Below are 14980 nucleotides of genomic sequence, written 5' to 3' on the forward strand. Positions count from 1 at the left end.
CAAACATTTGGCCCATCCCACATGGAATTACAGGACACTATTTTACAAAACATGCATCTTCTGGTAATACATATACAGAAGCATGTGGGAAAAGAAAAGAAACACAAACAAAATGAAACAATACTGTTCACAGAAAAGAAATGTAACATATCCATAGATTATCTCAATAAAGGACTTTTTTTCCCTCTTCTCTCAGGCTTTCTCCAAGTCACTGGCTCAAAAATTAAACTCATTTTCTATATCATTTAGACAGCACATTAGAAAAATACTCTCTTCTTCTAGATTAACAAAAGTTTCAACAATCAGTGGTAAAATACCAGATCTCAGCTGGGCACATAGAGATCTTAGCTTTTTAGGCAAATTAGATACAATACTATTCTCAGGACCATATTCAGTTTTTTATCATTGTAAATGATATGTTTTGGTTTAGTCCATATATGTGTAGCAATGTGTCCTATCTCATAAGATGATCGAATGTTTTGCATATAAAATCTTAATCTGCAAAGTAACTAGTAACTATTGCTGTCAGATAAATGTAGTGGAATAAAAAAGTATAATTCACTCGGAAATTCAGTAGAGCAGAAGTTGAAAGTAGCAGAAAATGGAAATACTCAGGAAAAGTACTGCAAGTACCTCAAAGTTACGTGCAGCTGTTATGTATGTTTACACCACAGTGTAAACATACTCATTTACAAGTGAAAATCCTGCATTCAGTGTTTTACTGAAATAAAATGACAGAAGTATTATCATCAAAATACTTAGAGTATCAAACATAAAGGTACTCATGGCCTCTTTCAGAGTATTACATTATAGGATTATTATTGATGCATTGATGCATAAGCAGCAATGCCATGGCTGGTCAAGGGTGAGTTAATTTTGGCTGCTATTTATATAGTTGTTTAATATATAACAATACATAACTCATAAACTTCTCACATGTTTTGTCTGTGAAATCTTAATCAGCAAAGTAACTAGTTACTATATCTGTCAGATAAATGTAGTGAAGTGTGATATATTTCCCTCTGAACTGTAGTGGAGGTAAAGAAGAAAGAAAAATCAAAAAACTGACATACTTAAGTAAAGTGCAAGTTCAGTGCTATCTATTACCCATGTTTTGTTTTCCTATTTTAAGTTTGGATAGTTGATACATATAAATATGATGTTGATATTGTTATCATTATATTATTGTGTGTTACCATGAGCATTGACATAACATAACAGAACAAATAGCCTTGTTGGGAGGGAAACATTATACATAGAAGGAAACTGTAAAATAAGCGATCATTCTCTTTTATTCAACTGTACATGTAAGCAAACATTTATCATAACAATTAAAGTATTATACAAGAGTAGTCTTGAATAATTACATCCAAATGCCTTGTGCACAGTGCAGTGTTTTCTAAATCACAGTTGTGTCAGCTATCCCAGCTCTCAGATACAGCAGATTATGTGGCCAAAGTGAAGTGTTAGACCTATAAGAAATCTGTAACTCACTAAATTTGATTTAAAACATGTGGCGATCCTTCTAAAATAAAAAAGGCATATGGAATGGCATCACATTCAAATAGCTTGCCCCCTTTTCACACATTCATGTGCTAAAGAAATTTCCAAACCAAAACTGGAGAAAACATTTGACAGTGTTTGTTCCTGATCGTTGTCATCTGGAGTCTGGATTCTTTCACTCTGACTCCTGCCCAAAAGCCTCTCTCACCGCACCAGTGACCATATCCACCATCCCCATTATTAAACCCCCTCCCAGCCTAAACACATTGCCCACCCCATTTCCACTTCTCCATGCCAGCGTCCCCAACCCTCCACCTACAGCTTTTGCCTGACCCCCCACCTCTGTCACCACTGTGCCTACATAACCTTCACTCTGCTCCCACAGCCGCCCTCCAAAGAACTTGGTCACACACCAGGCATTATCCAGCGAGTCAACAAATATCCCCACTGTGTCCTCTGCCAGTGTCCCCATGCCAGTGACCCCAGTTTGGCAGCTGCTCAGAAGAGCCTCCAGGATGGAGGAGGAGCAGTAGTAGACACTGAAGAAGCAGGCCTCCCCGATACCCAGCAGCATTTCTACAGCTGAACCCGTCCAGGAAAACAGGTCAGAGGTCAAGAGGTGGAACAGGGAGTAGGTTTCTCCAGGCAGGGCAGTGAGAACTCCGAGGTCTTCCTGAAGAACATAGCTCACCTGAATCAAGATAAAGACAAACACATACCTTTTTGAAATGAGGTAAAAAAGTGTGAATGATGAGGTGACAAATACCTGAGTGAATGTAGTAAACCCATAGTTAACACTGGCCAGACCTCATTCCTGTCTGGGAGGAGTAGAGTGGAATGAAGAGATTTATTAAAGGACTCAATGACACACTGAAATACAATTGTTTCTCTGCAAACTGGCCATATCACTCTATATAATCAGACATCTCAATGTTTTATGTTATGGGCTCTTGTTGCATTTTTAATTGCTTTGAATGGAGTCCTTGTTATTGTCGGATTTCTGAGGTTTTCTGGTTTTCTGTATGCAAACTTGTTGAACTTTTCCCCTGTTATTTTTATACATATTGTAATCAATTATTACAGAGACTGTAAGTAATGATTATTTTTAATATTGATTAATCTGCTGATTATTTTCTCTATTTATTGATTAATCATTTAGTTAGCGAAATGTTAAATATGGCATTTACAATTTCTTTTTACACATGAAGCTCAGTTTACACGTCATGTTCAGTGCTCAGTAAGTACTACTCAGCCTGCGATTACAGATGTAATAATGTCTTCTGTGGTTCTGGAGGAGCTTTCTAAAGTCTGAAAACCCTGATGATGTCTATCTCAGCTTGAGCTTGGAAACTACAAATGTATTGAACTGAAATGAGAAGTGAAGGATCCAATATTTTTTGGAGCTTAACCCATAACAGAGACTAAAAGTCAGGACATCCCAGCCTCTGCTGCTTTGATTGTGACCTTTCTATTTCTAAATCTGACACTTGTGAGTCCCTCAACCAGTATGAAAGTGTACTACTAAATTGCTGATGTATAAATGGTTCAGTCACATGTTTCACCTGTCCAGGTAACTGTGTAATTGTAGAGAACACAATCCGCAGTGGAGCTGTAAGGATGGACAGGATGGTGGAGAGGATGTAGATCACAGTGCTGCTGGATTTTGTGTCTTCATCCACGGCATCATCATCATCACTGCTCTCTGATTTCACTGCATGTGCGGAAGTTTCCCGTGTCACATCAGCAACATCAGCTTCGTCTGGCTGAGCATCAAGAGTAGCCACCCGTTTCTCTCCGCTTTCCTTGAGGTCTTTATTTGAATCTTGGCCAGTAGTATCTAAACCATCCCCCTCTCTTTCAGTGTCTTGATCAGTAGTATCTGAATCCAGCTTTTCTATATTTCCAGGGTTCCCCTCACTGTTAAGACCCACTGTCATTCCAATAGTCTCCCCATCTGCTCCTCCACAGCCTTCATAGAACAGCTCTGTCACTCCTAGCATCTCCTCCAGCTCCTTCACGCTCACTTCCCTCACGCCTTCCCCTGTCTCTCTGATTAACCCCACACTAACGCCACCCTTCCCCTCCGGGACAGCGCAGCACACTGCAGACCACAGCGGCTTCATCTGACACTCCTCATCTCCATCCTCTTCCGTCCCGAATCCTCCCGCCCCAATCAGGATGTAGAGATCGCCCCCTAAAATGCTGCATTGGGGAGTGATGCCTGACTGGACCAGTGATGTGACTGTTGAGTCCCAGTGTTGAAGAGGGGAGTCTGTGGGCGAAACCTTGCCTCCTCTGAGAAGAGCTGGCACTATAATGTTTTCCTCTTCCTCTGTCTGGAAGAAAAAATAACACAACTGTTAAGATATGAGGGTACTATGAAAGTATACTCTAGCTATACCCAACTTCAGTTAATATCTTCACATATGAATCAATACGTTTTATTTAACTAGGCATTATCAAATGTTAAGAAGTTCTTTGGTTCATGTCAAATGTTTCTGTACTACACATAATGAAAGCAACATGTAAAAAACATACTTCACAGCATTGTTTAGCAGGAGTGTTTGAAGCTGAGCGGTTACATTTTGATAAAGGTCATTTCTTCTGCTGGTCATTTACATGTCTGTTTTTATTTTATCTATTTTTCTAATTACCAGAGTTGACTGTTTACTATGTTTACAGCTTGCATGCTGGATCACAAATCTGTGATGCTATGCTGTATGTCTTTTTCAACTGCCATAATTCAAAAGTAGATAGTAACAACATGATAGATGTGTCCTTACCACAAGCCCTTCCCCCTCCAGTCCCTCTCTCTCTGTCCATCCATGGCTGAGATGGAAGGCAGAGTAGACAGCTGTGTCACAGGTTGGTCTGTGCAGAGTGGCAAACGCCTGTCCCCCAGGCAGTCTGTGACAGAGTGGGTGCAGCAGCGGCCCTGCAGAGGCTCCCCGAGGAGGCGTCTGTCTGTAGAAGCAGTGGCTACAGAGGGTGAAGCCTGGTTCTGAGTTGTCCTCAGCTGTAAGAGACAGGCATGGGCCCAGCACAGCCAGCAGCCAGACAGCCGCAGCAGCTGCACTGACAGCAGCGGGACACAGCATGGTGGTGGTGAGCTCAGCAAATCCCCCCTCTCTCTGTCTCACACACACATACAGAACGAGAGGGAGAGGCTTATAAATTATCCAGTGGTTTCCGTATATAGATGGAAAAAGATAAGGTGGCCAAGGTTGGCAAGCTCTGCTAATGGCTTGTTGTTTTTCCTCACTCGCTTCTTTTTCTCTCCTCCAGTTTGTCTCCAACCATGTCTGTCTTCTTTTAATGTCAGCTGTTCTCTGAGAGAGTGACTCTGTGTTGCAAGCACAATCTTGCTTACTCCTTCATTTCCCTTTTCCCTGACAACCTCTCCCCCTCTGACAGTTCCACCCTCTTTGACTCTCCCTCAGGCTGCACCTCTACTTCACCCCTCCCTCTTATCCTCTCTATGGTTACACCTCCATCTACCATTGCTGTTAGGTACACAAACCAAGCCCACACCCATTAAAATTTGTCAATTACCTGTATGTCCACATTCCCAAACAATGGTCTCTCTACATGGGTTAGTCACTTGATTGATACTCTCTTGTTGTCCATTTTTTCTTGGTAAAACACATTCCTGATAGTGTTGACTGTATCAAGTCAAAAGCTTCTTTGAAATCCTTCCAAATCAAGCAGGACTTCTCACATTAAACTCAAGTGTAAAACTCACATGTGAGCAACTGAGTTCTAAATTTAACAAGGTCCCTTCATGAAATCCTCATTAAAGCTTAATCCTGACAGTGTCACAGTCGAGGGTCATTGTCTCACCCAGGGTGCAGTGGATCTTGAAATCTAACTTTCCGGACAAAACAAGCTCCCTTTCATGGCTTGCAGATTGCAGCTTGCCTTCATAGAAATTAGAAACAAGCCTGTTGAGACATGATGTTGGCACAGAGGGTTTTTTGACAAAATCATTATGTAGCAAATAAGCAATGTAATGTCATAACCTAGTACTATGCATGTGTAAGAGAAAACATTCAAATATCTTGCTCTCGTTTTGACAGCTAGAAGAAGTGGAGTCCAGTCAGGCTGCCTTCATGTTGCTTAAGAGTTATGGCCAGCGTGAGTCAAATGTACCTCTGGGCTTCTGTCGAGAGTGGTATCAAAATTCCTTTGCAGAGGTCAAGCAAGCAAACAAAATGTGCAAATAAAAAACATGTACCAACTTTACACTAGCTTCTCTTGATCATAGTTTTAGAATAGTGAATGTTTGCACACACCCTGCATACAATGAAGTCTTAACAAAGACTGTCATTCATGACTGACTCTCACTCTGGAATGAGAGTTTTAAGGTGTGATGTTTTGGGTGGGGCATCAAGCCATACTATAAGATGTGTTTGACACTTTCACTGCTGTTTGGATGTCTAAAATAACACATATTCTTAGACTAACATACAACTCTTATCACATGTTTTAGGTTAAATGGCTTCTGTAGTATGTTGTTAGCAGAATCTTTGAATGAAACCCGAAACGCCATTTTATTTAAAAACTAAAACCTTTAGTCAATTGAAATAACATTTTAATCTGACATGCACAATTGGATAGGTGCAAAAACAATATATTTCCATAATATGTGGAAGCTTTGATTTTTGACAATTTGTTAAAAAAAAAAAAAAAAGCATATCAACATAGTTTAAGTACAATTGGCAAAAGAGGTCAAATTAGTCTATAACAAACAAAGAAGACTTAACATTTGAAACCTCCAAATATCTATATCACACTAAAACAAGTTCATTGGATTACAGTTAGTTTAAGATACCATGTCAGGGATGGTGGTTAGACAATACAAAGCAAAAAACAAAGAAAAAAATCTCCAGGAAGAACACACCTAGTTGTAGTCACAGTTTGTGCACAGTTTAAACAAAACGATGATCAGCAGGCAGCTTGGAACGGTGTTTGAAATAAAGTATCCAATCCTCACAGCGGCAGTGGAGCTTTTTTTTTTTTTTTTTTTAAAAAAGCTTACAAACTATAACTTTGTCACAGATTTTTTCCTTAACACAATATTTGAATACCACATTTCTCTGGGAGATTGTTTTGACAGTGATACTGCAGTTTAGCAAAAGTCCACCAGGGGGAGCTTTGCTACTCTTCTCAAATTGAGGACTGGGCTGTTCAACACACAACACATTCAGTCAGGCGGTCAGGCTGTGTTTCATTCTTTCTCTCCCACACACACACACACACACACACGCACAAATGTACAGCCCCTCCATCCTCTCTGTATAAATACATCTAAACACACACTCATGCTCACTCGTTAGGGATATCAATGACTAGTTCAGCCTCGTCTCCCTCCCCTCTGTCTTCATCTCCTCTGTCGCTGTCTCCGTCGCTTTCCCCCTCCTCCTCAGCAGCGTCTCCACTAAGCATCTGTCTGGGAACCCAGCTGAAGGGGCCGCTGGCTCCCGGAGGGGCCGCAGGGGCTGATGGGTAATTAGCCGTCATTGGTGCAACAACCTGAGGGGAGGTCAGGATGACGCGAAAATGTTAGGAATGACAGAGAGAGAGGGATGGAGATATGATGCAAGAACGAGGGGTATGGATGGATGGCTGCATCACAGATGTACACAGTAAATCAGGACAAAGCATGCGGCATGTACATAAACTAAAGGATGTACTGACCAGAAGGTTGCATCAGTACAGTGCTGAACTGAAAACAGCTTAGGGGGACTGAATTTTTTACAACAACACTGTGCTGAAATGTCATTATTACATGTTACATTAAGTAAAGATCAGGAAAAACACTGATCAGAAACTCTAATACGTGACATCCTGTGCCATATACTGTAAACAGCACATTTCTACACAGGACGTGTTCCATTATATTCTTTAAAAACATCTTATTTTCCCCCTTTCCTCTCTCACCTTCCCCGTAGTCTCTTTCTTGTTTTTTGGCGTCTTTGTTTTTCTCTCTTTCTTCATTCGTTCAGCTGGGGGAGCCAAATACTCTGGTGGGAAGGGCATCTGCCCAACACACACGCAGGCCCCAGTTTGTCAAATGACCACACGAACACACATGCACACAACATAAGCAGTTTACAAGACATACACAAAAAAAACACAAAAAACATACACAGAAGAATGAACAATGCAAGGACAGTGAAGCCAATATAAACGTCAAACAAAAAAAAACAAACAAAAAGAAGAGACTTATGAATAAGATGATAATACGATCAAATTATAGAAATAATGCCAAATCAAAACAGTTTGCTGATGAGGAGATGACAGTGGAGGCAATGTTACTGTTGCTGGATGTACTAAGATATAAGAAAGAGAGGTGGAAACTCACAGTGTTGAGGTAGGGCCCTGAGCCTGATGACTGTAGGGGATTTACACCTGGACGGGACAGCAGGGAGAGATGAGGGGATGATGATGATGAAGGAAGACACGCCCCAGGACTACTCCTTCGCCTGAAAAAACAAACAAAAAAAAAAAGAAAAACTGAGAGAAACTCCAGAGTGCATCGGGTATAACAGCAAGAGAATTCAGTGCCCAAAATGTTGTGCTGTCATCTCTGGCACATTTGGTTCAGGTTTAAATTATTAAAGTATGTCCAGGCATCCTTTTCTTTTCTGCCTTCTGTCCTCACTAAGCCAGCGTTTTACTATCTCAAAAAACTGAGCTTGAGCTATTTGAAAATAGTAACAAGTTTTAATTATCTCTAAATTACTTCTATCGGCTTGAGGCTCAAATCCCGAACAGGTAACTTTTATCTCCTTATGAGATGGGTGACAATTATACTTTCCTTTCACACACTAATAACTCAAGAGTCAAATACAAAAAATGACTTTTAAACCTTTAACATCTATATCCATCAAACCATATTTTTAAGGTTTCAGTTGTACGCTCTCCCAGGCGGTGTGCCTACTTTATTTTTAATGCAGGGCTTACTTTTCGAAATGGCCACAATGGAAAGAAAAGAGTCTAATCAATCATATATTACATGCACATATTCGTGTAACTTTCCATAGTGCGGGCAGTTTGTCAAAGTTCAAAATACTGCTAGCATCCTGTGGGCAGAACAGTAGGCAGTAAAACTTATGAAATTAGCAGAAATTGATGAGATAACACAATTAGTGGCTCTAATCTCTAAGTTTTCGTTTAAAATTCCCAACTTACTTCTTTGCTCCATCTCGTTCTCTTTCCCTCTCCCTGGGACCTTCTCCTTCACTGTTTTCTGAAGAAACAGTTGCATCTGAATCTGAAACAGAGGACAAGAAATCATGATCCTACAATGCAGTATATTGCTGACACAACTTACCCTCACATATTGTTGTTCAAATCAAATGTGACCTGTTTTTTTTGTGTGTGTGTTTTTTGTTTTTTTTTTTTACATTTGAGAGCAGTAAAACCACCCTAAACACCCCTCTTGTAGCCAGAAATGTTATGACTTTTCCCAAAGTGAACCAGAATATACAAAAATTGATATATTTCAACTTTTTGTATTTCTGTGCATCTGATACAAAGTTTTGTACAGAGAGGATGTTGCAGGTTAAATTTGACCAGTATTTATTCAAAAATGTTGCATTCTTCACATTCAATAAAATTAATTAAAATAATTACAGCTGTTTTAGGTAACAGTCTGAAACTGTTATTTATTTGGAGAAGAGGTGTCTGGGCTTTTGCATCAAGGCCTCTCAGCTCTGGAAAGGCTTTTATTTAATTGTTACCACACAGTTTTATTTCCAACATGTCTCATCTATTTTATTACTACTGTTGTTTTATTATTACTATTGTTTTATTTTAAATCTTATACTAGGGGTATTTTATTTAATTCTTATTTTAATTGTCTGATTTTACTGCTTAATTGCAGAACTTAAATGTTTCGACCATGTAAAGCACTTTGTAACTTTGATTGATAATGATGATGATGATGATGATGATTATCACCTGAGGAGTCTTCATCTACCCGCTCATATTGTAGCAGCCGGTCCAGAAGGAAGCTAGAAAACAAATGAATGAATGCGTTATTCAGCACACTTACAATATGATTTTAGTTATATTTGCATGCACCGTCACCTTTTATCTCTAGAGACTTTGAGAAGTTTCCTCTGAGCTCTTCTGAGCTCCTCCTGAAAGCATTCCTGCTCCTGAAACCAAATTCCAAATCAGTATCGACGAAGAGACATTTGTAAACACCAAAACTGGCGATTCACTCCCCAAATCAAGAATACGTTACTCACGTAAACAAGAAATTTTAATTTTCGTTTGAGATTTTTGTATTTCCGCTTGTAATCGACTTCGACGTCCGCTTGGCCATTCATTTCTGAAATACAACAAAGAAATGATCAAACGGTGAAGTCTACAGTCTGATAAACGTTGCAGTTATACGTCTATAATGAAGGCAACTAACGTTAGTTTTCATAACACAGCGTGTCTAAAGAAACATGACTAACTACACTGTGTGATTAACACTGTACGGTATGCTAAGCTAGCTGGAAACGTTAGTTAAGTTCGCTAAGTTACTAAAGCTACAGAGCTGCTGGTGTCACCGACTGCAGTTAATATACACAACGTCTGCTTTTAAATATAAAAACATGATTTCAATCAAATGCAAAGCTCTTTAGATCCGTTAAAATACCTCTTGCTTGAGTCTGTCTGTGCGACATGCTCTTGTTTACTTTCGTGACGTTGTTTTCATGCGACGAATGGGCGGGGCCTCGATTTTATTTACATATTTACTTATATAAATATATAACTATATATTTATTTTTTAAATTATACATACGTATATATTTATATAAATATATTACTATATATAAAAAAAATTATATATATATATATATATAAATATAAGGGATAGAAACAGAGTTTAATACACACAAAATCAAAATTTATAACGTCGTAAAGTTTCGTATCTGTCTTTTTTGTCTAATTAAATATGAATTTACAGCCTTTAGAATACTTACAATCACTATTGTTATTTAAATATATGTATATATACATATTTTCCTCATATTTTGTATTTGTTTGTGCTTTGTCATCTTGGAGCAGCGGTATCTAAATCTTTGTAATGTTTGTTATATGTCAGTATGTCAATATAAAAACTAATTCACATTAGGTGTTATTATGATAAGAAAAAAAAAGGATTTGGACATGAAAGATCCTTGAATTTTTCTTCCCTTAAAAAACATCCAAATTGAATAAAAACTAAATGAGAATTCATCAAGTTAATAATGACTTGCCAACATTGATTTATGCTTTGATTCTCAGTCAGGGATCACTGCGCATGCTTTCATGACTTCATGCAGCGTGCCTTTGTGTTTTATTGTGTCATCCTGTTGGTGTCCCCTCCACCTGCCGCATACTGTAGTGCAGCGAGTTTGTTGCTCAACCTTAGCTCAGCACAGTCACTTGCCAGGACCCAGCAACATGAATTATAGATGAGGAACATTTGCAGAGATGAGTAATGCTGCTTCAGTACCCATACCCTTCATGTACCCATAGCCAGACCCCCCTGTGTTGCTATGTTGTGCGGGGGTAATGGGCAGAGAAGGAGACAGAGAGAGACAGACAAAGACAGAGGTAGAGATATAAAGTTTAGAAAAGTGGACAGATACAAACTAAACCCAGGATGATGTTTTGTTTTGGTTTTTTTTAAAAAGAGAGGCATATGTGGTTGGGCAATGGGATGCAGATATGTAGGCGTACTCCTGGAAGGAAAGAAAGCAGAAATGCTGACTGTACATTTAGAGACAGTGCCCATCTCTCAGACAATGAAACCTAGCAGGGCACAGATAGCCAAACAGCATCCTTAAATGCAACTAGCTCTGTAATATCTCCCACACCCCCAGACATTAGTAAGAGACACCTTGCAAAAATAAACATGTCTCCCTTCCAGGCAAAACAACTGTTAATATGAAAGACAATATCTCCCCACCGCCAGATTCCTCCTTTGTTTCCAAAGACACTGGCAGACAGAAATAGACTCCTCTGTGTCTGCTGCCATAAATCGCTGCTGCCAAGCACGGAGCCAGCCAGCAAACCCTCCTGGCAGCTACAGTCATCTGCCCCCACAACCCCACCCCCCTCGCCCTCCCTTTTCCTCTCCTACTTTTAATGGCTCCATATACTTTCAAGTCAGGCAGTGGACACTGATCTGTGCTTGTCAATACGTTTTCGCTTGTTAATATTCTGCTTGGATGTATGTCCTTGTTGCTCTATTAGTCTGACCGTTGTCTGACTGTTGTTTTCATCGTGATGGCATGTGTGTGTGTGTGTGTGTGGTTTTTTTACCCCTCTCCCCCTTTGTGTTGTTGTGTGTTATGTCCTCCCATTTGTCCCTCCCTCTTATTTCCTCCATCACGTTTATTGCACTTTCTCAACAGCCTTCTCGATTCCTGTTTTTTTTTCTATTTTCAGAATCTGGAATGTACCAAAACCACACCAAAGACACCAACAACAACTGCAATAAAAGCCTTCTCTCTGATTTTAAGGTAAGTTTCATGTTTTATGGTTTTCACCTGCTGCTGTATATTTATAACAACTGAGACGGGATACAACATGACTGTACTTGTTTTTAATTGTTTGTATTTCAAACTGGGTAAAAGAAACCCAGTTTGTAGGATATTAATTCAGAAAGATTTCTGTTCCATATGTATTTTTTCCACAATTCTCTGTGTGCCCTCTGTGTATGTGTTACAGGACAAGCTTATCAAGGCTATTAAAAGAATCAAGCACGAGGTAGATGAGTGCAGAGAAGCAGAAAGAGAGACGTACGTAGAGTCAGTGGAAATAGAGGTACTGTTGCTGCATTATTAATCCTTATCTTTTTCAAAAATACACTCTTTTCATACACAGTGATTCCAGTTGAACACAAACTAAATGTAAATGTATTTATGTAATTATTCATAATAATTATACTGAAGCCAGTTAAGAAAATGATTATCCATATTATCATACACACACACACACACACACACACACACACACACACACACACACACACACACACACACACACACACATTTGATCTCATGTGCTGAATTGATAATTGTCTGTTTCTTTCCTTTGGTCTTTCAGGGCAGGTTTGATGGCCTGGAACGAGAAATCAGAGCCGAATTTCAGAACCTCCATCGTTTCCTGGACGAGGAGGAGTATAAAGACCTAGAACGACTGAGGAGGGAGAGACAGAAACAAGTGAAGCAGCTGAAGGAAAGAGAGAAGAAAATAGCAGAGCAAGGGAAGAACCTGGAGAGAGCAATCACAGTGCTCAACGGCAAACTGGCTGAGGAGGACAGTCCTAAACTGCTCAAAGTGAGGAAGTGTTTTCTCTGAAAAAGAAGAAATTGACATACAGATATTACATCTGATTATTACTGGAGTTTGGCTTATTATTGGCTTGAATATAATACAACTATTTCAAAGCTGGGGTGTGGCGATGATGTCGATTTGGACTAAGGGTGAGCTAATGTGTGAGTGGGGAGAGAGGAGGAGGTGGAGAATAGTTTGGACTCTTTCCATGACACAGTCTGGAAAATTCTTTGAGTAGCAGCAGAGCAGCAACATGTGCATTTGTCCTGAGTCATTGTAAGCTTTCCCCTGTGCCTGGACTAAACTTTACATACCCTACTTTTAATTTGTGAACATTACTGTCTATAATTGTTCGTTGTATTTGGACTTAGTTGAGCTTATGACCTCTCACAAACAATGTCTGCAAGTTTACCTCATAGGGACCAAAGTCAAGAGCTGCCTGATAGCTGTTCTGCGCTTCGTCTTTGGCAGTTATTTGATCAATTATAGACATTGATTGGCTAAACAGTTGACTTGCCTGCTTGTGCGAGTCAAAATCAATTTCTCATTTAAAAGTGAAAAGACAAAAGGCAGTCAATGCATTAGTCAGCAGATAGGAATGGAATGCATAAAGCAGTCTGGCTGAGACAACAGCTTCTATCTGGAGTCCAAACAAAGCAGCTCTTTATATCAATGAATGAATGAATGTTTTACTAGTTTCACAAGTCATTTTAAAGTTGCGTATACTATTTTTAAATTCTGAAAACGAATTACTACAAAGTTTCATTAACTGTTTCTCTCATTGCAGGAAATTCAAGATCTTGTAAAAAGGCAGGTTTTTGCAATGCTTGTTTTTACCAAACTAACTGTTTGTTTTTGTGTTTTTTTCACTGTTTTCCCCACAACTCATTAATCTTGTGTTATACATACTTTACATTCCTCATTTCTGCACATCAATCCATCTCCATAATCCTCACTGTGGTGTGTCTATCAGGTTGGCATTTTATCATCCATCCTTCAGTCCTCCCCTCTTCCCATTTTGTCCGAGCAGGTCTCAGGTCAGCTTCGTCCCTCCACCAGAGGTGGACACAGAGGTGCGCTCTGGCCAGTTTGTGGGGCCCATCCAGTACAGAATATGGAAGCACATGAAGAGCTGTCTTTACCCAAGTATGTTTATATATGTCATTTTTATATAACACATGTAAAACAACAAGACTGACTGTACTTACTGTCTGCCTACAGATATTACATTAATGACCTTTGACCCTGAGACAGCCCACCCTAATCTGTCTCTGTGCCAGTCCCGCACTTCAGTGTGGTTTGAGGAGGATAAAGACATAAATGATTGCGAGGTCAACCCAAGACGGTTCCACTACTATTACTGTGTGTTTGGCAATCAGGGTTTCACCACAGGGCGACACTACTGGGAGATCGAGGTGGGCCATAAGACAGCGTGGAAGGTGGGCGTGGCACGAGAGGATGTCTCAAGAGGGGAGATGATGAAAACGGGCACTTCCAGTGGCCTTTGGACCCTTGCCCTAAAGGGCGGGGCCATCCTGGCCTGCACCGACCCAAAACCCACCAAGGTCAAAGTGTCTGTCCGTCCTGTTCGCATTGGAGTGTTTTTAGACTGTGAAGAGGAGGAGGTTTCTTTCTACAACGCTGTTACCATGGCACCAATCTACACATTCACCATGGGAACAGTCCCGGCTCCGCTGTTCCCCTTCTATAACCCATGTGACACGGATGACGGAAAGAACACAGCAGCAATTAAAATCTTTTGCCCTTCGATATGATAAGGGACCGTTTTAACCCGCTTGAACATTGATGGTCAATAGAGCAGGTTCACTTTGCTCATACTATATTAGTGGAGTTACTATTGTATTAGGTATTTAATGCTAATAGAGTGTTGTAAACAAAGAAATTCCACATATATATTATGACATTAAACATGGCTGTTATTGGAACCAAAAATTATTTTGTGTATTTTTTGTGTCCACCTTTTACTATAATTACCTGAGCTCTCTTGAGACTGAGCATAATAAATGTGGTGAAATGGGAGGATTCAAATAAATCATGTAGTAGTATTAGTAAACATATGAAGAATACAAAGCATGAGGTTGTAATTTGCAGCCAGCTTGGTGTTTCAGGGACCATAGCAGGTGTTAAC

The 14980-nt window shown here is 39.7% G+C and overlaps 3 protein-coding genes across 5 annotated transcripts; 1 reads left to right on the forward strand and 2 right to left on the reverse strand.

The window, feature by feature from the left end:
* Positions 1-1274: 1274 nt before the first annotated feature.
* On the reverse strand, positions 1275-5932 carry si:ch73-54f23.2 (uncharacterized protein LOC107988037 homolog). Its single transcript, XM_067601091.1, has 3 exons — positions 4287-5932; positions 3066-3839; positions 1275-2194 (listed from the first exon to the last, which is right to left on the reverse strand). The coding sequence occupies exons 1-3, from the start codon at positions 4599-4601 to the stop codon at positions 1679-1681; spliced, it is 1605 nt and encodes a 534-aa protein (XP_067457192.1). The 5' UTR covers positions 4602-5932; the 3' UTR covers positions 1275-1678.
* A 572-nt stretch (positions 5933-6504) lies between these two features.
* On the reverse strand, positions 6505-10226 carry ino80e (INO80 complex subunit E). 2 transcript variants are annotated; one of them, XM_067601092.1, is made up of 8 exons: positions 10160-10226; positions 9762-9844; positions 9598-9668; positions 9469-9521; positions 8698-8779; positions 7868-7988; positions 7444-7542; positions 6505-7035 (listed from the first exon to the last, which is right to left on the reverse strand). In XM_067601092.1, exons 1-8 carry the CDS (start codon positions 10185-10187, stop codon positions 6829-6831), a joined length of 744 nt encoding a protein of 247 aa, XP_067457193.1. In that variant the 5' UTR covers positions 10188-10226; the 3' UTR covers positions 6505-6828. The 2 variants fall into 2 exon arrangements, with proteins under 2 accessions (XP_067457193.1, XP_067457194.1); XM_067601093.1 differs by lacking the exon at positions 10160-10226 and adding an exon at positions 9932-10114.
* A 1372-nt stretch (positions 10227-11598) lies between these two features.
* si:ch73-54f23.4 (zinc-binding protein A33) lies at positions 11599-14766 on the forward strand. 2 transcript variants are annotated; one of them, XM_067601105.1, is made up of 7 exons: positions 11599-11722; positions 11941-12014; positions 12223-12318; positions 12601-12834; positions 13619-13641; positions 13862-13977; positions 14053-14766. In XM_067601105.1, the coding sequence occupies exons 2-7, from the start codon at positions 11949-11951 to the stop codon at positions 14604-14606; spliced, it is 1089 nt and encodes a 362-aa protein (XP_067457206.1). In that variant the 5' UTR covers positions 11599-11722; positions 11941-11948; the 3' UTR covers positions 14607-14766. The 2 variants fall into 2 exon arrangements, with proteins under 2 accessions (XP_067457206.1, XP_067457205.1); XM_067601104.1 differs by lacking the exon at positions 11599-11722 and having other exon boundaries at positions 11812-12014.
* The last annotated feature ends 214 nt before the right edge of the window (positions 14767-14980 follow it).

Source organism: Thunnus thynnus, chromosome 10, assembly GCF_963924715.1.
Source record: "Thunnus thynnus chromosome 10, fThuThy2.1, whole genome shotgun sequence".
NCBI lineage: Eukaryota > Metazoa > Chordata > Actinopteri > Scombriformes > Scombridae > Thunnus > Thunnus thynnus.

Bases quoted from the DNA above. Each gene is read 5' to 3' on its own strand.
- si:ch73-54f23.2 (XM_067601091.1), bottom strand. From the start codon at position 4,601: ATGCTGTGTCCCGCTGCTGTCAGTGCAGCTGCTGCGGCTGTCTGGCTG. The intron at 3,840-4,286 runs GTAAGGACACAT...TTTTTCTTCCAG, and splicing joins TGGAGGGGGAAGGGCTTGTG to ACAGAGGAAGAGGAAAACAT. The intron at 2,195-3,065 runs GTGAAACATGTG...ATCTTGATTCAG, and splicing joins TTACACAGTTACCTGGACAG to GTGAGCTATGTTCTTCAGGA.
- ino80e (XM_067601092.1), bottom strand. From the start codon at position 10,187: ATGTCGCACAGACAGACTCAAGCAAGAG. The intron at 9,845-10,159 runs GTATTTTAACGG...GTTGTATTTCAG, and splicing joins CAGACAGACTCAAGCAAGAG to AAATGAATGGCCAAGCGGAC. The intron at 7,036-7,443 runs GTGAGAGAGGAA...ACCTCCCCTCAG, and splicing joins AGAAAGAGACTACGGGGAAG to GTTGTTGCACCAATGACGGC.
- si:ch73-54f23.4 (XM_067601104.1), top strand. From the start codon at position 11,844: ATGTCCTCCCATTTGTCCCTCCCTCTTATTTCCTCCATCACGTTTATT. The intron at 12,319-12,600 runs GTACTGTTGCTG...TTGGTCTTTCAG, and splicing joins TAGAGTCAGTGGAAATAGAG to GGCAGGTTTGATGGCCTGGA. The intron at 12,835-13,618 runs GTGAGGAAGTGT...CTCTCATTGCAG, and splicing joins ACAGTCCTAAACTGCTCAAA to GAAATTCAAGATCTTGTAAA.